General features: G+C 44.9%; 1 protein-coding gene across 14 annotated transcripts in view; it reads left to right on the top strand.

The window, feature by feature from the left end:
* Grip1 (glutamate receptor interacting protein 1) overlaps nt 1–23871 on the top strand; it is a 625790-nt gene that overhangs the window by 353917 nt on the left and 248002 nt on the right. The window contains exon 1 of one of the 14 annotated variants that reach the window (XM_075954109.1): nt 8856–9168. The exons of 10 other annotated variants lie outside the window; for them this stretch is intronic. In XM_075954109.1, coding sequence (XP_075810224.1) covers nt 9039–9168 — 130 coding nt within the window. In that variant the 5' untranslated portion in view covers nt 8856–9038. Of the gene's footprint in view, nt 1–8855; nt 9169–23871 lie in introns of those variants that run through there. 3 more of the 14 variants (XM_075954113.1, XM_075954103.1, XM_075954112.1) reach the window with 3 other exon arrangements.

Genomic DNA, 23871 nt, shown 5'->3' with positions numbered 1-23871 from the left:
CTGGCTGTGTCTGGTCATCAGGTGTTCTCAGCCAGGGTGCCTTGGTCCTGGACCCCTTCTGATCCTCAGCTGCCCTCTGATACTTGCCCACCCTGATGAGGTCCCAGTACACAAGATGGCCTGCCCTTGCTGGCTTCAGTGGCTCACACAGTTGCTAAGACATCTAAGAATGGGGTAATCTCATTTTAGGATATGTCTACAATTTGACTGCTTTTCTCTTTTCCCTAACTTATCCAGCTCTTCTGTTTTTATGAACGTCTCAGCTTTGCCCCTTTCCTAAAGGCACGGCTAAAGAGGGCTGCCGTCCGTCGACGCCTCGTTTCCTCAGACAGAGATGCGTTTGCAGAACATCTCCAAGGAGCAGTTTGTGTTATTTTCATGGAAAGCAAAGTGAAATATGTAGGCACTAGTGTTTAAGTGAGGAAGAGGTGACCTTCAAGTTGTGATAATGAACTCAGAAACAGAAGAAATGGTTCACAAAATCCATTACAACATGATGAAATGTGGATCTCTTCAGAGAGGCCCTGGAGTGAAATGGGCCCAGACAGGCCCATTTCCTGTCCTTGTTTATGTTTCTATGCATCCTACATACCAGCACCGAAGCCTCTTCACACACACACACACACACACACACACACACACACACACGCACACACGCACATGCACGCTAGCACAATCCTCTGCTGGTCATTGGTTCGTTGCTGTGACAGAGTCAACCAAAGCACTGTTTTCTTCAAAGAAGAGAAGAGGGGACTCGATGATACTCAACTGACCCAATGCATGTGCCAGAAATGACAGTTTGCCCAGAGCCGGGCTTTCATTTATTAAGTAGAATTCAGGTCTGCACTTGGTGTTCTGAGTTAGAATGTCACCCCCGTCAATGCACTCTCTGCTTGTTTCTGGAGGCTCATTGTCATGGCCACACAAAGATGGCGTTAGGAGCCTGACACTGAGAATTCTGCATCCTCCGATCCCTTTCACATTGTCCTCTTAGTCCCACATTCGACCTCCCCGACTCCTGACCCCTCCCCTCATGGCCATCTGTGTGACTTAACGTTTGCGTCTGAATTGCATGTGTCGCATTGACCCCTCGTTTGCCCTGCTCCGAGGAGCAGTAGGATGTGCACACTTCCCTGGATCAGAAGCGGTAGCTCTAAGACTTACCCTTCTCTCCTTAAGTTTTAGATTCTGGCCTGTCTATAGGCTATATTAATGTATTCTGAAATGAGCTGGCCCCCTGTACTTTGTTCTCGGGGTGCACGTGTTCTGTCTGGGGAGGGGGGCAGCTTAGCTCCTGGCCTACAGGATGCAGAGCATCACAGTCGCTAGGAGGTCAGTTCGGAGCTGGTGCAGATGGGATGACTAAGTGGTGCGTTCACATGCGTCCACAAATAGACGGTCTTAAAGCAGACAGGCCATGACTGAGCTGTTTCATCAGTGCTGGGACAGCCCGTAAGTGCACATGCTAGGCCAGAGCCCGCGCTGAGCGTGAATGTGGGTTTGTGTCTTGGTCACCTTTCTCTTGGTTGCTCTTGCTGCCTCGGAGCAGGGGAAAACAAGCTGGCTTGTGGGTTTCCTCACAGTGGGCAGCAGCAGAGCCCTGATGAATCATCTTGTCAGGAGCACCAGAGATAAATCTGAGGGGTGCGCAGGGTGCATTATCCCCCTTCCCTCCACAAACAGGCAGCACACATCCTCTCGATGTGTGCTGTGCTTTCTGTGTGCTGTGCTTTCTGCGCACAGTGGAGAGGTTCTGGTTTCACATTGAAAGTCATTTTTTCGCTATATCTCTTATATGCAAGCTTTAGAAGTAGTGTCTATAAAATCGGGCCATTCTAAGGGAAGCCTCCGGTAACTTGTTTAAAGTAAATTTCTTGAGTATGGGCTATATGTTAGGTGCGAGTCTATGCAATGAATAAAACAGACCCTTTTCCCCAACAGTCTTTCCCTCATTAAAACATAAAACCTTGTTGGGCGTGGGGAGAAGCTGTAAGCAAATCAATTATTGAAGTATTGTGGTGGATGGTGTCTACTGATGTGGAGGGAATAAGCAGGGAATGGCGGTCTGACGGCCGAGAGCACAGGCAGAACTTGAAGGATCTGCCTCACTGGATTCTTTTCCGGAGATCCCACCTGACCTGGCCTGCTTTCCCTGCCCCAGTGGCTCCCCATCAGCTAGGTGCTGTAAACAGGCATGTTTCCAGCCTTCTTCCTGGGACACAAGGCCACCATCACACTCTGGGTCCAGAAAATGCATGGGCCAGCTTTTGTCTCTGCCTCTACCATTGTTTCCTTTTGTCTGTAATAATTTTATTTTAAGAGCTATGGATATTTTTCTCATCAGATCTTCTACTTTTCTTTTTAAAAAGATGTTTCCAGTTTTATTTTATTTTTCAAACAATCTTTTTATTTTACATACCAATCCCATTTGCCTCTCTTTCTGCTCCTCCCACTCCCCCAACCTTCTCTTCCATTCCACCCCCATCCACTGCTCAGAGAGGAGTGGGGAATCAATAAAGTCATATCTATTGAGGGAGGACCTAGGCCCTGCTCCTGTATCTAGACTGAGTAAGGTATCCCTCCACAGGGAGCAGGCTCCAAAAACTCAGTTCATTCACTAGGGATAAATACTGATTCCAGGCCAGTGGCCCCCAAAACTGCCCCAAACACACTACTGTCACCCACGTTCAGAGGGCCTAGTTTGGTCCTGTGCAAGTTCCCCAGCTGTTGGCCTGGAGTCAGTGAGTTCCCACTAGCTTGGGTCAGCTGTTTCTGTGGGTGTCTCCATCATGGTCTTGACCCCTTTACTCATGTTATCGCTCCTCCCTCTCTATGACTGGACTCCAGGAGCTCAGCCCAGTGCTTCCGTGTGGATCTCTGCGTCTGCTTCCGTCAGTTAGTGGATGAAGGTTCTAGGATGGCAATTAAGGTAGTCATCAGTCTGATTACAGGGGAAAGGCAGTGAAGGCGTCCTCTCCACTATTGCTTAGATTCTTAACCGGGGTCATCCTGTGGTTTTCTGGGAGTTTCCCTGTTGCCGGGTTTCTTGCTAGCCCTCCTTTTCTTTATTCCTCCATCGTGTGCTTATTCACCAAGTAAGCATCACAAGGTCACAGTACAGAACACAACTCAGGCTGTGGTCTTGTCCGAAAACAAGTGGAGGTTACCTCTAGGGAAGCATCTTCTAACTTAGCCCATATGGAGCAAAAAGAATGAATTTTGAATATTATTACAAGACCTAAAGAGTTATGCTCTGCTCAGGTAGTAGCTTGGACACTCATATAAATTGCTATGAGTGTTGGTCCCCGATTGTACCCTGAGACAGGAGGATTCTCCCCCGCTCAGTGCACGTACTCTGGGGGCTAGAATAAGGCAACTGCTGAACCAAGCGCACAGGTCTTTCTTTCTAAGAAATACAAACCTCAGCTATACAGTGAATGTGCAGGTCTGGCCTAGGATTTTGGCAGTTATAAATGGAATATGTTCAGAGGACTTTGCTGGCTAGTTTTTTGTCAACTTGACACTGGAGAGGAGGGAGCTCCAGATAAGACTGAGCAAGCCATGGGGAGCAAGCCAGTAAGCAGCACCCCTCCGTGGCCTCTGCATCAGCTTCTGCCTCCAGGTTCCTGCCCTGCTTTCCCTCAGTGATGGACTGTAACCTGGAAGTGTAAACTGGAATAAACCCTTTCTTCCCCAAGTTCCTTTGGTCCTGGTGTTTCATCTCAGGCAGGGGTCGGGCCGGGGTGGGGAGTTCATACACTAGTGTCAGCCTATGGAGGAAGTCGGTGATGGTGTCGTATAGGAAAGCAGCTTTCCTGCTCAGGAACAAACAGGAAGCTTGAGGTGACTCAAGTCTAATTTGAGATGTCTGCGATGGGTGCCCACAGATGCTAGTATCAACACTCAAAGAAGACAGTTTCAGAATAAGAAATCAAATTTGGGTTGATAAGCAAAAAGGAAGAGTCTTTTCCAGAGCCTGGGAATGGATTAATTGCTGAAGAATTAAAACAATGTTAATTCCCTACAAAGTTAGGACACAGCTTGAGAGAATTCTACCGTGGAAGGATAGGAGAAAGAAGGGGAGGGGTCAGTCTTGTGAACCCTAGTCCCCACTTCCCTGTGGTTTGGCCGAGGAAACCATCCATCTTGTCACACAGAGCCATAGGGAAGAAGGCGTGTTTTGTGGCCAAATGCTGGACCGCATCATTTCCTTTCTACAGAAACGCGTGGTGGTTCTAGAGCCTGGCGCTGCTCTCTGGACCCGAGGACACAGGTGAAGTCGGGCATTGTTAGCACTTCACATGATCACACAGCAGAGGAGTGACTCCCCAGGGCACACAGCCAGCCGGCGCCTTCCAGCTACTCCCCATCCCTTCTTGACACGGTGCCTCCAGGAATAGTGACAGTGACCCTGGACCATCGGAAGAGTGGCTTGCTTCCAGCGTATCTCCTCTTCTATTGCCCTCCCTAATTCGCACCTTGAACATGTCCCACCGCGCACTTTTAGCAGAAGATGCTGCTGTTCTAACTCTGGGATTCCCATCCTCCTCGTGTTCAGTGTAGTAATATTCTTCCTTTGGTACAGTGAAGGGCACGGGATTCTGGACTAGGTTAGCAAGTGGCACAAGGGCTGGCTCTTGGGGCTACCATCTTAAAATATAACTTGTCTGAATAACGCTTCCGAAAGGGCATCGTTGGGGCCAACCATTATTATCTGTGAGGGGAAGAAATCAGGGTACTCATTGCGAGCCAGCTGAGTATGCCCTACGCTGTTTAGAAGATAACCTAAATGTTTTGGGCATGTTGAGGCAACTGCCTTTGAGGAATACAAAAGTCAGTTGTTAAAATAAATAAACAAGTGAAATCTTTCAACTGTGCTTCCTATCGAATTTATGAAATCACTTGAAAGGATGGAGAGAATATTGTAATTTAATTATAACTTCATTCTCATGATATCAAAGAGTGGGTTATTTATCTATAGTTGATCTCATTTTGATTTAATTTTTTAACAGTTTTCCAGCTGTATGTATATGGAAAGGAACTTGAGACCCTTCCTTGTCAGTTATCCAAAGAATCCGTAAACACAAAAATTATTTTGACATAGAAAAATAAAGGGATATGAAAATTTAATCAACAAAACATATACAGTCTCTGTGTCCATATTTTGATGTGTTATGGTCACTTTAATTTTAATAACGCTGGCGTCCATGAACAAGCCTGAAGATCTTGTTTTGTTTTGATTTTTGTCTATCACTAGCCACCTCATCTTATGAAGTCAGTGCTGTTAAGACCATTTAAAATATCGTGACGAAAGATACAAGCCAGACTGAAGGGACAACTGCGGTAACACGTGGCCTACAGCGATCTCCCACTGAAATGTGTCTACCTCAGCAGCCACCTGGTTGTGGCTGTCGTCATTCTGTGTCCATACACACATTAGCCTTGCTGCAGCTGACTTGGGCATGGGCAGGGGTGGGCACCGGAAGGCCTAAGAGACACAGTCTCTTGGCGCCCCCTGCCGGATGTAATGTGTAGCAGTCCTTAAAGGGTCTTCTCATTTTCTGTCAGAGGAGAAATAGTAAGAAAACTATAAATAGAAAGACTACCCGGGGCCGGATGTAGCTTGAGAAAAGATGACTTGCCTATCGTATGCACACTCTAGGTTCCGTCTGTGGAGAGCGACGACGGCAGGGGTGAGCAATTTTGGTTCTTCTTGCTCTTAAATGTACACCAGCTGTGTCATCTGCCTGAGAACCCAGTCCGTACCTAAAATAAAAACCTGAACGCAGCCACCCCGGTGATGCTTTAAATTCTCTGTAAATGTAATACCCTTGCATTATGCCTGAAGAAAGCTGACGTTTATAGAAACCCTGAAAGAAGTTATCATTCCAAGGGATTAATCTGCTCCAAATCTGGCAAGCCCATGTCTTTATATATTGGGGCTTGGGGTTCATTTGTTCATTTGCTTGGTTTGCTATTATTTTAAAGGCAGCAATACTCCTGAGCTGACAAAGTCGTCTCCAGATTATCCTATAGCATCACCAGATACACATTGGATACCATTTAGATGCTTTATAATATTTTAGCCACTACTTGGTGCCCTTCAGGGAACATGTTGTGAAATCCAAGCGACCTGTAAGGGTGAGCCACTCCAGGTGACCGAATGCTTACTAGGTTCAAAGATGCATAGCTATATTTAAACTTGCATGCACGAAATGTGGGCCACTCTGTCTTGCGGGCTCCTGGGAGGAGGCTGTGGACGAGTCTACCAGAATGCCTTGGTCCCTGAGACAGACAGCTGTGAGCCAGAACAAGTTTGTCTTGGGGAGGCTCTGCTGATGCAGGAGTTCACTACTCTAGGCTCAGTTGGACCAGTCAGAAAGGACAGAATGCCTACCTGGTGTAGATGTACCGATCTGGGAATTGTTCCAGGGAAATCTCTGGCTACTGGAGGGCCTGGAGTAGGAAGGTAGGAGATTCCCTTATGTCCAGGAGAGGGCTTTCTCAAGGGGCTCATATCCGGTGTAGAACCTGAGCCTGCTGCTAGGATCAGTGTAACAAGAAGATAGCCCCTAAGGTGGAGAGCCTAAGGCTCCCAGACTGCTCCAGGATGAGCTGTTTCTCCTCCAAGAAAACTGGATAGTTTATTTTTTTTATATTTAACTTTATTTTATGTGCATATGGTATAAAGGTGCCAGATCCCCTGGAACTGGAGTTACAGACAGTTGTGTGAGCTTCCATGTGGGTGCTGGGAACTGAACCTGGGTCCTCTGGAAGAGCAGCCAGTGCTCTTAACAACTGAGTGATTCCTCTAGCCCTCAATAGCTTAATAGTTTTGAAGGTCTTTCTTGGGACCAGAGGACAGGGGAAACAAACAAACAAACAAACAACCTGGCTGTGCCAGTAAACATGGGAACTGTTTGACCATGTTAGCCTTAAAGAAGAAGCAAACTTGATTCAAAGCTGTGTGGTAGCAGGAGGGGCAAGAGAGTCTGTAAGATCTTGAGATTTATCTGAATAGACATTAATAAAAGAGACCAAAGTAGTAATGTTCCCCAAGCAAGACTGTGTTAATACCACTTGACAGCTGTGTATTCTGAGGGCCTGGATTTGGGGAAGATGTTAGATTCGGGAGAGGATCGGGAGAAGAGTTAGCTAGAAATATTCACCTCACATTAACTAATAATCCAAGCCTCAGGCAACTAGGTTTATTTCTGAAGAAAAAATATAAGGGAAGTTAAAATATTTCTAGAGATGGCGTTAAAGGAACAAAAGTGCGAAAGGGATCATTCTTTTGAAAATTGTGGTATTGAGCTATTTAAAATGTAGGAGGCCCACAGTTCATTTAACTTTGCCATTCCCGTTGGTTATTGGCAGCTGATGGCTTTAGGGGGACCATCTGTGGTAAGGAATCCTGTTCCTTTCAGCTGTTGTTTTTCTGGTGACCTCCAAAGGGCAGGTGTTTGTATTCCCTATTGATGAATGGATAGTGCTTTAGATGAACGATATGGGTTTTATGAATGAAGATGAGATGTGATTGCCGAGTAGAAGTTATTTTGGAATCCAGCTCTACAGACGTAAACATTCTTTCAATGTGCGTGTGTGCGTGAGAGAGAGAGAGAGAGAGAGAGAGAGAGAGAGAGAGAGAGAGAGAGAGAGAGAGAGAGAGAGAACAGCCCTCAGGAGTAAGTTTTCTTCTTTCCACCATGTTGGCCCTGAAGATGCCGTGCAGGTTGCCAGGCCCAGGGAACAAGCACCTTCACTCACCCAGCCATCTCCCTGGCCCTTAAATGATCTATTTGAGTGGGGGCGGGGACTGAAGAGTAGAGAATAAGATTAGATGAACAATTCTGGAAATATTAGTGAAGCGGCTTAAACAAACATCCATGTCTTTTCTTCAGAGTGGTTGACTAACTTCTGTTGTTGAAGTTTCCAACGGGCAGTCTGGGTCTCCCTCGGGTCTGTGTGAACTCTTGGGAGAGATGTCTGAATTCTGATGGAAACTCCACAGCAGATTTCAGTTTGTGGTGACCGTCGGGAGTGGGCTGGTGCTGGAGATGAGGAAATGGGCTCCACCTCTTGTCACTTTGTGGGTGGGCTGTGAAGGGCTTGTTGCTTTCCTCTTCGATGGAGCAGAGCCTCTCCCGCATCTGCTGGGTAGCAAGGCAGTTTGATTGGCATATTGAGAAGAATGACCTAGGGGAGGGCAGTTTGAGAAACAGGATAATAAGATGCATTGAAAATAGCAGTGCTTGGCTGTGTTTGCCTTTAATCCTGGTATCTTTAGAAACAGCCTTGACTCGGCTGCCCTCCGCCAGAACATTGTTTTGGGAAGAACGATGAAAAGGCTTGGGACTCCCTCAGCTTGAACTCCACTCACTCGAATCCTTCCCTCAGCCTCTCTTGCGTTCCATATCCACAAACCAGCACCGCCTTGTCCGTCCGAGATCTGAGAAGTGCCCAGTAGACCTTCCCAGGCACATCCTCTCAGCTGTAGGCAAAACCAGGATGCTCTCCTGAATCCTCTCTGAGGCTGCCCTGCTCCTATGCCTCTCTTGTATGCCACTGCTGGGAGAATATAGTGTATGATACACACATTTCTTCTTAAAGTCAGAGCACAGCATCTCTCGTCTTGCCTTTCACACTGCATGAGGCTCCTAAAGGATATTGACTTGCTGCTGAGAAGCAAGGGGGTGGAGGGACCTGCCCTGGCTGGAATGCACAGTCTTAGCCCCGAAACAAAATGCGTTACACCGTGCTTAGTATTAGATTTATGGAACGGCTCCTCTCCCAGCCTTGTCCCCCACTCTGCTCCTATCTGGTGCTGTGTTGCTATCAAAACAGCCTTACTTTCTAAGCCATTGTGATGGAGCAGGGGGAGGAGGCTGTGGCGGGCAGTGGCGGCGGCGGTAGTAGTAGTGAATGACACAGCTCTGCCAGATGACATGGAGCGGACCTCTGCATCAGCCTAGAGGAATTAAGCTGTGTCACTCCCCACTGGGACTACCTTTCTCCTGGTATGTGCGCAAGGAATTCACATGCTGCTGCTTGCCGCCGCTGCAGCCGCCAGAGCAGAGCCCCGAGTACACTTTGCCGGAGAGCAGGGAGGGAGAATGATAGCTGTCTCTTTTAAATGCCGCTGTCAGATCCTAAGGCGACTTACCAAAGGTACTGTGCTTTCCTTCTTATTCGCTCGGGGTGTCTGTGTCTGCATCCCAGAACCACAGCCGAATGGTTTTACTTTCAAATATGACTGCCTTTTACAGTTTATTGTCGGGCAACAAAGAACTCGGGGAAATCTGTGCAGATCTCTCTGTGAGGTAGACTCCCAGGTCTGTGCTTTCTGCATTTCTTTCCTGCCTGGGTTCCTACTGAAATTGGGGAAGAAAAAAAAAAAAACTACTGTGGTTTTTTTTTGTTTGTTTGTTTGTTTTTAATGACTTCCTTCCTTGCTGAAAAGCGAATGTGTCTGGGTCTGGGTCTGAAGTTATTACGGGAAACCGTCATTTTGCATGCGGATTAATTGGTCAAGAGGAGTCGAGTGTGCATAGCTGTCCTTTCTGTGGTACACATGCTAAATGCACCTGGCAGCGTTGCCACCTGCACAGCTGCTCAGTCCACAGGATAATTGTTTATTAATTTCTCAAATCTCAGGAGCTGTTTCCCAAGATAGTTTTAATTGCACCTCTCTCTCTCTCTCTCTCTCTCTCTCTCTCTCTCTCTCTCTCTCTCTCTCTCTCTCTCCTTCCCTTCCTCTCTCCCCATCTCTCTCTCTCTCTCTCTCTCTCTCTCTCTCTCTCTCTCTCTCTCTCTCTGTGTGTGTATGTGTGTGTGTGTTAGAAGTACATGTCCAAGTATGTAGATGGTTCAAAATTATTTGGTCCTATGTAATATTTGAAGAAGTTTACTCGAAAATAAAAATACAATCATGGCTTCATACCTTAACATTGAAATTTATCAGCTTGAAATTGTCTCTCTTAGAACTCTGATGTACGGACAACATCTGTGCAACACTTCAAACGCACGTTTCTTTGACATCAGTCTTGCTGTGCCCTCTGGTTTGCCTTGCACACATTCTATTTCAAAGTTAACGAATGGTTCCTTTTAATGATCTGGCCTTCTAAACGTGGAGAAGGACAAGTTTCTCTTGTCTTGTTTCCCTTGGATACATCTTAGAGAAAACATTACTGGAGAAGAAACTTTGGTCTGTGTAGAAAGACGTGGCTGGAAATGCCTTTCGTTTCCAGCCTGTAATCGAGTACTGCCAAGTAATTAATGGAGGTAATTATGTTGGAGATGCCCTGAACCTATAAATATGGTAATGGATGCTATTTCTATCAGTTTAGCTTGACATATCAGAGTTCTTTGATCACCAGCAGTGCAGCTAAAAATGCAATTAATATTTTATTTGGCAGAAGAATGAGCATAAAGCAAATAGTGACAAATAGACCAGGCATCAATAACAGGAAAGAGAATAAATACTGCATACTAACTTACTGGGTGCATTTGGAAATTGTGTGGCTAGCAGAATGGTCCTTAGGAAGGGGAAAGCCATCCCTTTCAAATGAGGCTGTTAGCATAAGATTGTAAATTATCTTTGACTTTATCCTTTCCAGTTGGTTCAAACTTACAATTCTTGTTTGTAAATCATAATTAAAAGGCTGTCCTTTATGTTAGAAGCTTGGCTAAGATTCTTAAAGACAAGCATCTTATTCTTAAAAGTTCTTTTCCTAATTGGGACTTGTTTATTTTGGTGTTGAGAGGTCAATGGTCTTAAAATGATGAAGCAATATTTTTATTCCTGTGTATCAGAAATTTTCTTAAAGATTCTACATTCAAGGAAGGAAGTGAATCCATATCATTTTTAACTCTTAATTTTTTTTACACGTTTTTTTCCCAGTCTTACAGAAGCATTAGTCTGCTGCATTGAAAAAAGATTTAACTTGTTTTCCAAAATAGTTGATAAATACCTAGACAATTGGGGAACGACATATAGATACCCCCTTTTTTCTAGGTACTACTTCATACTTCCTCAAAATATCTTCATATATACTCTATTTGACATTTAGTGGGCAACATCCAATACATCATGAAAATCTCTACTGGGTGTCACCTTGCCATAATGAGGCCGTTCTCTGCGTTTAGCTGGGTATCCATTCAAATGCTTGCAAAAATAAAAGACTCCTGAGTAATATAATTCTTTGCCTTGCCAGTCATGTGTGGCCTTGTCAAAGTTCAAGTCTCAACAATGCTACCTGTTGTTCCAAAATGACTCAGTGAGTTCCTGAACCCAACTGTCTCTTGGGTTATCATAATAAAATGAAGAAACACATAGCTATATCCTTAAATTCCCCTTTTTGTATATTTGGGGGTCCAGGTGGGGTTGTTTTCCTGCCCACTCTCTCTATCCACATGACTCTCACTCAGTACCCAGATGCATGCCTTGCTCCCACTGAGGACTGGACACAATCCTTTCTTTCCCAGGTGCTTAGCCCTGTATAGGAGATACTTAAAAACTGTCTGTTCTAAAGAGTTAGATGTGTCTCTTTGAAAGAGGTAGAGCATTGAATTTTCTCGGTATTCTTAGGAAATGCGTAAAGAGCTTTATTAGACCTCGTATAGCTGCAGTCTACCTAGATCCCTGGGGCAGCAGGTTTGCCTTATGTCTCGAAAGCTACCTTGGGATGTATGGGTGACCACTCAGACAAAAAGAAATTATGGCGCCTGTATGTTTTCTTAATTCTCTTAAGGAGAACGGTGTGTAATTCAATGAAAAGTTTCCATATGGATATACCACATTCTTAGTGCTTGGTTTCATCTTTACAATTTTTTCTGTCTGTTGATCAGTTAGGAAGTATCTATTCAGAAACTTAGGTTTTTGTCTAGAACTGATGTTTTTATAGTAGAACCTGGACTGTAGTGTGTTATAAGTGTATCAAGCAATTATAGCCAACATATTATTAAATAACAACTAGTTTTCCTTCCTTTGTGTTATAATATGTACTTATTAATATTTATCTTCCAGATAGATCTTTGAGTCACCCACATAGACACAATCTATGAGGACCCCACAATCTTTAGTGGGGTACATATCTCAAGTGATCTTCTTGGATCTGGACATTGAATCTTTTTTTTTTTTAATTAAGGCTTCAAACAACCAATACGAATGGATGTAATTGCCTTTTCATGCCCCATCAGCAAATAAAATAACCTTTGACCCCCAAACCTGCCACTGCATTGTGACAGGAACATTGACTTGCTACAGGACCAGCCACTGTTGTGTAGTCTGGACCTAATATTGAAATCTAGATGAGGCATGCCATCTTTTCTATCTCCCTCCCTCTGCAGTGAGCCTACTCAATCCCTAGCCTCGGAGCCAAATCCCAAAATAACATTTTCTCAGCTTTCCAGAGACCTGTGGCGAAGGAATTTCCTTAATTGAGACAACAGGGTTTGCAGGCGTCTACCTGCTCAGCTGCTTCCCTGGGAGTGTGGCTGTTAGGTGAGGGGCACAAGGTGCCTCCAAAGGGGGTGTGTTCTGAGAAGAGGGTGCTCTTAGCCAAGGGGCACAGGGTGCCTCCAAAGGGGGTGTGTTCTGAGAAGAGGGTGCTCGTGTCTTCTTGTCGTGAATATGTTTTCATTCTCCCTTGACATCCTCTGGCCTGGTATGTATGCAATTCTGTGTGTGGCTAGTCTGATGCTACTTCCTTCCTGGGTGCCACTGCTTGTAACTCAGAGTCCTGAGCTTCTGTGCCCTGCTGACCATGGCACGTCCTGGTCCCATGTTTCACTCAATCAAGGTGGATGTCAGGAGAATAATATCTATTGACCCTTCCCAGGACACATGGCTCTGGACACCTCTCAGTTGTCCCTCTGCTTCCATGGCCATCCATTGCCTATATCTATAGTCTTCTTAGCCCAAAACTCATGTCCAGAACCTCTGCCTTCACGCACAGATTCCAATGTTGTTGTTGTTTTTTTCATTTCATCTGACCTAAGTGTTATTTTATTTTCAGTTTGATTTCACTTCCTCTCACTTCACAAATACACCTGTGATTTGCATAGAATGAATGGTGTCAGTCTCTGTCCCATTAACAGATCACAGGCATCTCTGTGGACCAGCAGAGCATCTGAGTCCAGCTCTCCCCTGCTGTGTATTCTGATTTCTCTCTTCCTGTCTTCTCAAAATCCTTCCTTCCTGTTGCCTAGACCACTGGCTCTGAACAAAACCTAGAGTGTTGTGACCACACTCGGCTTCTCTTCGTCCCCACCTCTGCTCTGCACGCCTGCCCCTGGCATGGAATGGCTGTGCTTGAAAGGTAAGGTCAGACATTAATCTAGGCCCTGTCTCCAGGGAGACCTGAAACTCCACTGCCTCAGATAGCCAGCAATCTTCTTCTTAATTCTCTCCTGCAAGGACAGGCTCTCAGAGGCGTCCCTGCTTATCTTTTGAAGTATTATCCAGGCGACCTCTGAATCTCTTTAGACTCCGAGATGCTTTGACCCTCGTCCAGTGTTTAAAAACCCTTGTTGAGAAATTAATTTTCTGTGTCTCACCTCAATCAAAGATAATAATTCATTTAAATTTTTTTCTTGATGAGAGAAGATATTTTCAGTGGCTTCTTAACTGTGGAGCCTCTTGTTCCAAACAAGGCTGTACCAAATCAGTCATTGAACGCGGTGGCATTGTTCTCCATGGGATTGCTTCTTTTATGATGGGCTCAAATTTTCCATACAGGTCCCTTCGCACTTCTCCATCTGTCTGCGCCTGGTCTCATGACTCCTTCCGCATTCTCCTTTAATGGTCTCTCTCCTACTCTGTGATAGGATTCAGAATTGATTATCATCAGGGCAGAGAATGCTGCCTCTCTGCTGGATCTCATTTCTCCTGTCTGCCCATGCCCGTCCCTCTGCTAAGCCTTCCTGGCCTGTCTGTCAGACCCTGCCATTTGGAACAGCTTGACTGGATCTCTCCACCTCATTAATTTTCCAGCCCTTCTCAAACCTCACCTGATAAGGCAGCCTTTCTCCCTTACCTCGCCCCTTGGCTATCAAAAGTGGTTTACAGAATGGGAGATGGGTCCATTGGGAAAGTGTTTGCCAAGTAGGCTCGAGGACCTGAGTTCAAATCCCCAGTATCCATACAGAAGCTGGGTCTGTTTTAATAGCCCCAGTACTAAGGAGAGATGGGAGAATACCTAGAGTTTACTGGCCAGCTAGTCTAAGCTAGTCTAAGCTAGCGAGCTCCAGATTCCAGGAGCTGTCCAAAAATTAAGGTGGAGAATAATGAAGTCAGACACCTGTCATCTACCTCAGACCTAAAGCCGTGCACACGCGTGTGCATTCTTGCCCACAAGCAGGAACGCTGTGCACACCTACCTAAACACAGAATTTTAAAGGGAGTTTATTAACTTGTTTTTCATTCTGTCTTACAAACTTTAAAAGACATATGCTCACTTTAAAACGTTTCAGAAATGAGATGCATTACTTAGTTGGTGTTTGAGCTCTCACTAGGCCACAAAGCACACAAGTAGAGACCTCGCCTGGACAGGAGAATCTGAAATAGAGTCCTGGTCAGGGGTTGCTGTTCTCACACATCTGTCCCTCTGAGACAGATTTCTTGCTGAGCTTCTGACTAGTCGCTGGGATGCTTAGATTGAACAGGGCTTGGCTGACTGTATTCCCTAGTGCTCGGGGATTTTTCTTCTATAAAGCAGGTTAAGGCTTCGCATAGTAGTGTGCCTATTTTGCCTCCATCTTCTGAATCGGAACCTCACACTGGAAATGCTTTCCTCTCTCCACTCAGCACCCATCTATCATGTGCAGTGTTCAGTTATGCATTGTAGGAAATTCTCTGCGAATGAGCAAAAGGATTTCAGTTCCTTCTAAGAGGATTGTAGCTGGTGGGGATGACAAACTCTGTTCATTACTGCAACAAGGCAGGCCACCTTAACACGGGTGTAATGTTATAACACAGTATTCCAGCTACTTATATCTTTTAGAGAAACGATTAAGAGGAAGAATAAAAGTCGTCTTAGCTCATACTTGCTGAGTACCTACTGCCTGCCAGTTACTACTCTAGTCACCTCCTGCAAAGGAACACAGCTATCACTCATAGCAATGCTATTGTTTCTCCATCGGACACTAGAGAAATCAGCAGTCAGAGGACAAGAAGGATGTCTCCAAGACTGCAAGGCATGGAGGAGATGTGGAGTTAAGAACCCACACCCTAGTATCTATTATCTTTTCTACTGAAGGGAAGGGAAGGGGAACAATGGACTTACTAAGGAGAACCACAAAGGAAACCAGCCAAAGCATTGCTTCAGGACCCATCCCCAGTTCTACACGGAATAGGGAGATGGAATATGTATGAAAATAAGACATATGAGCCCATCTGACTCTCCTGTGCCAAGACATGATAGAACCTGCCAATCATCCGCACAAATCTGTTTCTTATCTAGACATAAAAATGATGTGTAGATATTGTTGGTTGTTGTATGTGATGAAGCAGGTCTGTAAGTTCAGCATGTGGGAGGCCAAGTCAGGAGAAGTCAAGGATACAGGTCAGTCCACAACTTCATACTAAGACTTTGTCCCAAAGCAAGCAAGCGTGTGTGTGCGCGCACACACACACACACACACACACACACACACGAAAACTATTCTATTTGACCACAGGCTCATTAACTGTATCAATATTGTAGTTAATTCACTTTTAACATTTATCTTAGTAAAATTCACTTCCTTCTGGGAGAAATATATGTTTTGGTAAATTTGAGAAGAAAAACACTTGCATTCTAATTTTTTTAGAATTAAAAGAAGAGTGGTCATATTTGGATTCCATCATCTCCTTTAATCTCTAAGCAATATTGTTTCCATGTACATGAGATTTAGAAGTTAATTGTGAAATTAATATTCTATGCTTTATTCTATAGACAGGAGGAACCGGTTCGTCAAGTTTCTTTTGTAGCTAAGCTAAAGGTTCAGTATTATATTTAACCCAGAGAACAGACACCCCTCAGATGTGAGTTCCACACAGCATCCTAGAGAATGCTAACTCGCCTCTCTAATGCTTTACAATAAGTGGCAATAATCCGGTCTGAGCTCTCTGGATCAATAGGTCCTTCAGCAAAGTTTCCTGGGCTATTAGAAACTGGGAGAATTCTGATTAATTAATTAACTAATATTAATTCTGACTCAAGTCAGATTAATAACTGAATGTGTTGAGAGTACAATAAATACTCTTAGTAAACCTTGATCTCATTTTCAAAATAAGTGTGACTTAAGAGGAAAAGGAAGATATCTAATTTCACTGAAGTTGGGGTTAAATGGTAAAATGGTCAAAAGGGAAGTGGAACAGACAGACTTAGAGTTTATTCTGTGTGCCGCGTGTGTGGGAATGTGAGAAATCCATGTGATTTTTAGTAAGAGTTAAAACTAAGTTAACTATTTAGGTATGGCTTTGCCTCACTATTTCCATATTCTTCCATGTTCCGTCCTGCGCATGTCAGCATGCACCCTGATCATCTCTGTGCTGCGCCATTTCGTTAGGCTACATCACATTGTGATGCACGTCTCTGGGGCATTTCCACTCTCCCACACTAATAAAAGATGTGATGTGGATGTCCCCAACGCGTCCGCTCGTGCTGCAGAAAGGAACATCTGTATGGTCTCACTTTCATCGTCCTGATACCTAACTCCTAAGGGACGATGGGAAGCGCAACCTACACCTCTGTTCACTGTTTCTCTAAACAACAAAGGTTGTTCATAGTGAGAGGAATAGTGTTTGGAAGCCAGACTATCCAAAGACCAAGGAGGGAGGCTCTCAAGGAGGGGTAGTTTCATAAGCAGGCTATTACTGACCTGAGAGAGAACAGCTGCAGCAGGCAAACCCTGCCCAGAACAAGCGGTGAGGATTTTACGTACAGCCTATGAGGCTCAGCCATGAAATCATCCTAGCAAGGCTGAGAGTGAAAGTCTGGACAGGTGACAGCGAGGCAGTAGATGACGGGGCCGCGGAGACTAGGGAACGTTGTCCTGGGACAGGAAGGATTTGCCCGTGTTCTGTTTGTTTGTTGCTTCGTTCAGGGGAAAGAGGTAAAATAAGGACAAATTAGAAGGTACAAACTGAGGACGATGGTTCCTAGAACAATGTAAGCCAGGAGAGGGTGACACGCAGGACCAGGATGCAGGCAGAGGCAAGACAGGCCAGGGCAGCTTGGGACTACTTCAGGTAAACATGAAGGGTATTAACTAACTTTATTGGTAAATTCTGACTCCCCAAACTTGTAGGTCTATAAAACCGTAATACAAGAGTTCCTAAATATTCCTCTATATTGAAATCACCCAAGACCTTAAAATATAACGATGTCTGGAGATTATGATTTGATTGACTGGGTAGTAGACTATACTTTAGATCGCTAGCAGAATTCCTCAGCTGATGTTAGTTGTGTGACATTTGGAAGCCCTGGCCTAACTTTTTTTTTTTTTATGGTGAAAAAGTGTATATTTAGAATTAGCCGGCTGGGCTCAGTTTAGATGATTCCCATCTTGTTGGCAACATCCAGAGCATCATAATCAGGAGCCAACCGAACATACGCCTTCTTCTCTCTGTCGGGCCTTATGAGGGTGTTGACTTTGGCCACATCGATGTCATAGAGTTTCTTCACAGCCTGTTTGATCTGGTACTTGTTGGCCTTGACGCCCACAATGAACACAAGTGTGTTGTTGTCTTCTATCTTCTTCATGGCTGACTCGGTGGTCGGGGGGAATTTGAAGATGGCATAGTGGTCAAGCTTGTTCCTCCTGGGTGCGCTTTTCCGGGGGTATTTAGGCTGCCTTCGTAGCCACAGGGTCTTGGGCTGCTGAAAGGTGGGCGATGTGAGGTTCTTCTTCTTTTTGTGGCTGTGGACGCCTTTCATTCAGCACTGCCTTCTTGGCTTTCAAGGCCTTCGCTTTAGCTTCGGCTTTGGGAGGGGCAGGAGCTTCCTTCTTCGCTTTAGGCGCCATCTTGACGAACAGCCTGAGCTAGCTTTTGAGGCGTCTTCGTGTAGACATAGTCTCTGGAACTGGTTGACTTCAGCCAGAAGCCCAGGCCCCTAACTGTTAGGAGGAGGAAGTAGGATGCATAAACACTGGAGCTGCCTGGAGCCCAGATTTAAATGGAGCCAAAATGGAGCAGCAGAAGAGATGAGTGAAGTTGCTGAAGTCTCAGTGTGAAGCCGTAATGATGGCAGATGGGAGAGCAATGAGAGGACTGAGCATTGGGAGGGACAACTAACATTAGAGGCCTTTGAAAAAGCCATATGGAAACTACTGTTGTAGAAGCTTCCTAGAATATATATTATATGTGTGCATATACAAAATGGTGTGTGTGTGTGTGTGTGTGTGTGTGTGTGTGTGTGTGTGTGTGTGTGTTGCTATTTTGAGACAGGGTTTCACTATGAGCTTCCGATGTCCCGGACCTCACTCTGTAGATCAGCTTGATCTCACACTTAGAAATTCACCTGCTTCTGCCTCCCGCGTGTTGGGATTAAAAGCACGTGCCCGTTCGCCCAGTTCAAATGGGTGTAAATGGAGTTATCCTAGAAGGGTGGTGGGAGGAGAGAGGGCTATGCTTCTGCCAGATACCATAGGCTGCCAATAAAATCCCCAGTGCCAGGTACGGGTCACCTCTTTGTGACCTGTTTACCGGACTCTTCCCTTAGACCCCTCCACCAGACGTCTCAAGCTATCGCTATTGCTCTTGATTGCGCTTCAGAACTTAATGGTAAGAACCTGCTGCTGAGCAAATTACATTCTTGAGTCTCAGCAGATGGAGAAAACAGGCTGCTGCCAACCTGGACGCTCTGTTCCCATTGACCAGTGTCCACAGAGCTGGAAGGCACTACACACACTAGCAGCAGAAAAGTAACTACCAACCTTACCCAGGTATGAATGCAGAGATCTATAAAAATGCCTGGCGTGGCAATATATGACCCCTGATGTATGATTGGCATGGCAGTATATCCCACTGATGTAAAAGTGGCACAAATGTTATGGGAAGAACCAACCGGTTTGATTTAAGGCCTACTATACACGACGGAGTTCTGGACTGGCACCGTTACCTGTACCGAGAGTCCTCCATAAGCCACGGGCACTAGGGAAGTCATGTCTACTACTATTCTGCTAAACCCCTCCCTATGTACTTTTCGTCATAAGCACGGATTGGTACACCCCTCAGCCCTCGTCAGAGAAACTTCTTTTTGCACTAGATGGCAGATGGAGAATAAGAGACTGTGGAACATAGGCTTTAAATGGGGCGTCTATGTCATAGCCCCATTTAAATATATGTCATTGTAGTAATAAGGAGCAGCGGGGCTGCGTCCCCAGCACCCCGGCCGCCTGCTAGCTTATGCCCCGAAAGAACAACACACAAATTGTATTCATTTAAACACTGCTTGGCCCATTTCTATCTAGCCTCTTCTCGGCTAACTCTCGCACCTGGACTAGCCCATTTCTAGTGTAGCCCACGAGGTGGCTTACCAAGGAGATTCTAGCCTACGTCCATCCTGGGTCGGAGCTTCATCGCGTGTGTCTGCCCGGGAGCGGGCAGCATGGCGTCTCTGCTCCAGAGAGCAGAGCTGTCAGTCTGAGCTCACTTCCTCTTCCTCCCAGCATTCTGTTCTGTTTACTCCTCCCACCTATGTTTTAACCTATGAGGGCCAGCCAAGCAGTTTCTTTATTACTTAACCAATGAAATCAACAGATTGATATATGACACTCCCACATCATGTCATCTTTATGGAGCCAAGGCTGAAGGATCATCTCTGTAGAGGGGTGGGCCAAAGTGTTTTCCAGACACACCAGGGCTTTTGTCCGCATGTCTGCAGGACCTGCAGCTGCGTGCATCAGACCTGCTGCCCACAATCAAGTCAGGCAAAATTCCAGCATGGATGGGCTGAAGGATTGATGAGTCCACCTCTAGCCGCGGGGCTATTGTAAACCATGGCTTCTGAGGGAGAGGAAGTCCATTTGCTTCAAGGATAGCCCCCGAGAGATTACCATGTATCTGTAGATGGTCCTGCATGCATATACATACTTGGCAACACAGTGGGCTTTTGTTTTTTTGTTTTTCGGAATGAACCCATGGGATAGGGTGGGAAAAACTGTTAGAGGGAAGACTTGGAAGGGAGGGAGTGAGAGGACTCTTTAATCAATGCACACATATATCTAATACATGTGTACAAAAACATATATAATGTATTATCACACTTGCATGTAGACATGGCAGAGAAGTGTGCTGTGTGTTATCACTTTTACCTATAGACACTGTAGTATATGTTTGCAAGATCTAGTTGTAAAATGGTGATTGACACACTCTCATGTCTACTCCTGAGTCATGTTTCTGGGAACGCAGCTGGAGCCATAGCTGAGCATCAGCCAAGTGATCCCTGGGTTCTGTGTGGTAAGGGCAGGGCTGCTTTAGTGATTCCCCTGCTCCCCTTGGTCCACTGGCAAAGTCCTCAACACCTGGCAGTCATAAACCAGAACAACTGTCCAGAAAGCTCTGGGAAGGAATGTTTTATTGTCTTTTGATATTTCTGTTTTTACTATTTAGAGCACACTGATGCTTCCTGTTTCCTTACCCAGGAAGTTCTTGAAAGAGATAGTAGCTAAAGACAAGTGTAGTAATACAGGACTCTTCTGGTAGAGACAGGAAGTTTGAGGAGTTCAAAGCTCGCCTTGGCAACATAGTGAGTTCAAGGCAAGACTGGGCCACAGGAGGCCTTTCTCAAAAAGTAAGGGGGGGGGGATGAAAAAGGGAGAAGGAGAAGGAGAGAGAGGGCAGAGGCTAGAGAGAATGAGAGTGACCAGCTGAAAGGCAAGGTTGCAAAGCCTCTGGTAGGCTGTGTGGAGAACACTGACTTTCTCATCCTCCCATCTCCTTCGTATTACATGTCTCTTTCCATTTTGATGTTCTACTTAAGGGGAAAAAAATGCAACTTCCCCAAAATTTGCCTCCCAGCTGGCTCACATTATAGGTCTGTGCCACCCACTGAACTTCACGTGATTTTTTTTTTTAATGGCATTTCAGGTCTTGTTATCACTGGAGGAATAAACTCCCAAGGATCACTTGATGATACACATCTCCCTATCCCTGCCAATCTCCCTTTAACTAGCAGGGTGTTTCTCCTCCTCCTCCTGCCCCTCCTCCTCTCGATGTCTGCTCAAGCTGTCTGGAGGAAGGGTCTGGCAGAAGGCCAGGAACACCAGGGAGCTGGAGGCTGAAGGACAAACTATTGTTAGATTCTGCATGACAAAATTCCCGATTGGATTCAATCTGAGGAATATTTAGGGCCCCACAGAGTTTCTGATTGAATTGAATTTTCTCTCTTCTGCCGAGCAAGGTGACTTATACAGACCAGGAGTCAGCTTCATTTGGTGCCTTTGTTTTCGAAGTGGTCGGTGGATAAATTTGCTTCATAAACTGTGAAGATTGCATTATAAATTCACAGAATCAAGGCAGGTTCTGAGAGTGATTAATTCCTGATATCCTAATATGTATTTTATAGGGTGCTGCTTATTTTTTTGATTTAATCGCCCGCCTCTCCAATGTTAAAATCTGTACATGAGTTAACCACCAGAGGTACTCTGACCAAAATTTCTTAGTTTACCTCCTCGACAACGTGGAAGGAAAAATGTTGGTTCTGAAACTACAAGACACAGAGTATCCAGAGACTTTCAGAAGGTTCTAGAAGATATAAAGCAGGTGCCCAGAATGAACATAAGAAAAATGACCCAGGGAGAAAGAATTAGCAGTGGAGCAATAGACAAACTGCAAAGCTTGTCTGAATAGTTAGAGGCGCACAGATAGGAGACGAAGATGGAGGCTCAGGTTGTTTTTAAGGAAGGAGCAGGTTGGGAAGTTAAATGCCACCCTTCCTCACTCTCCGTGATATTCCATAATCAGATTTAGAAGAACAGTCTCAGAAGTTTGATGACCCCCACAGCATAATCCCTCAGGAAAACATCTGTCCAGGCAGTCTGCAATGGGCAGACAAATGTGTAACTGCTTACCTTGTGATCTGTGGGCTGCCCGAGACCCTCCAATAAGACCTGACCCTACGTGCCATTTCTAGGAAAGATTGATCAAGAAACTCTGGCGGTATAACCTGTGCTCACTAGTCTACGATCTAACTCTTTTGTCTTGCTGTTGTTTTTATGTATGAATTTATCCAGTTTTCTCCTCTGGTTTGTAGGAAGGAACAAGCACAACTTGATATTTAACGGCATGCTCTGTAGAATTAAAAAACCCTAACTGCTATATACAGCAAAAGGGATGTCTCTGAAAAATAATATTGAGTCAAGGGAGCTACACACAAAAATGTTTATGATTTGGTTTCTTTAAAGTTTCAAAGACATCAAACCTAATTTGTAAGAATGCAAGTTGGGATAGTTACTGACCTTAGAGAGGTGAGAAGAGGGAGCATTGAGGCACACAGGTCCCAATCTATATCATAATCTGACCTGTGATTCCCACGCTGGGTGTATTTGGTTTCTGAAAGTCCCTCGGGTGCTCCCTCTTGGTCTGTGTGCCTTTGCATGTGTGTACTATGTTTAAATCAAAGAATATTTTTAAGTCAAAAGTTTAGATAAAAATGACTTCCTTAGGAAGGCACACATGACTTGAAGTGGGAAAAGAGGCAGAAAGAACAGAAGTTCAAAACCAGCCTGAGCTACAGAGGGATTTTACAGTCAGCGTGAGCAACAATAACAAAAAATATATTAAATAAATAAGTGAGACTTTGGGTTATTATTTCCATTTTATCAGCACAGCCATTAGAAGATTTTATACCTACCAGAATTGACAGATTATATAAATGAAAGATTTTCTTCCATTGGAAAAACACAATTTAAAATGGATAAATTATAGAATTCATTTTAAAATCTTTCTAAAGTTTGAAACGGGAACAGTAAAGAATTTTCATAATGAGGGGTAGAAATGGGGGAGAAGGAAGCAACAGGGAATGTTATTTCTGCCACCAACAATAGCCACCTCTTCTTCCAGCCTGCCACCACCGAGGTGCCAAATTGAATATTCTGTCTTACTTATCTCAATTAAATCTTCACACCTTGTATTATTCTCCACATTTATTAAGAAGGAGCTTATTAACCCAGCTCTAATGATAAGGGAGATAAACACCAAGACTCCCAGTTATAATAAGGAGGATAAAACATTATTCAGGAAAAAGTTTTCAGTGAGCCAGAATGTGTTTCTTGTGGTTTTAAGCAATTTTGCATTTGAGTTCACCAGTAGCCAGAGTGCATTGGGAAGGGCTGTTTTCATGGTGTTTGTTTAAAAACCTTACTACACTTTTGTAATTGTGTGAGTGAGTGTGCGCGTGTACGTGCACCAAACGCGTGGAGGTCAGAGAACAACTCGCCGGGGTTGGTTTTTCTCATTCCATCATGTAGGTCCCAGGGACAGCACCCAGGCTGTCAAGCTTGGAGGCAAGCACCTTTATGTGTTGAGCTGTCGCTCTGACCATCTCATCCTGATTTCGGTCTCATTCCACATTTAGAAGTCATCAGTGAAGTCTAAAAGGCATGCTGACTATTAATACAGTGTGTTCAAGACACTATCACTACGGCATCCCAGAGGCATGTGCAAGGCACTATCACTACGACATCCCAGAGCCATGTGCAAGACAATATCACTACAACATCCCAGAGCCATGTGCAAAACACTATCACTACGACATCACAGAGCCATGGGCAAGGCACTATCACTACAACATCACAGAGCCATGGGCAAGGCACTATCACTACGACATCCCAGAGCCATGTGCAAGGCACTATCACTACAACACCATAGAACCATGTGTAAGA

The sequence above is a fragment of the Microtus pennsylvanicus genome, chromosome 20 (assembly GCF_037038515.1).
Source record: "Microtus pennsylvanicus isolate mMicPen1 chromosome 20, mMicPen1.hap1, whole genome shotgun sequence".
Lineage (NCBI taxonomy): Eukaryota > Metazoa > Chordata > Mammalia > Rodentia > Cricetidae > Microtus > Microtus pennsylvanicus.
Note: the sequence above shows the minus strand (reverse complement) of the source record. Positions and strands in the feature narration are given on the sequence as shown.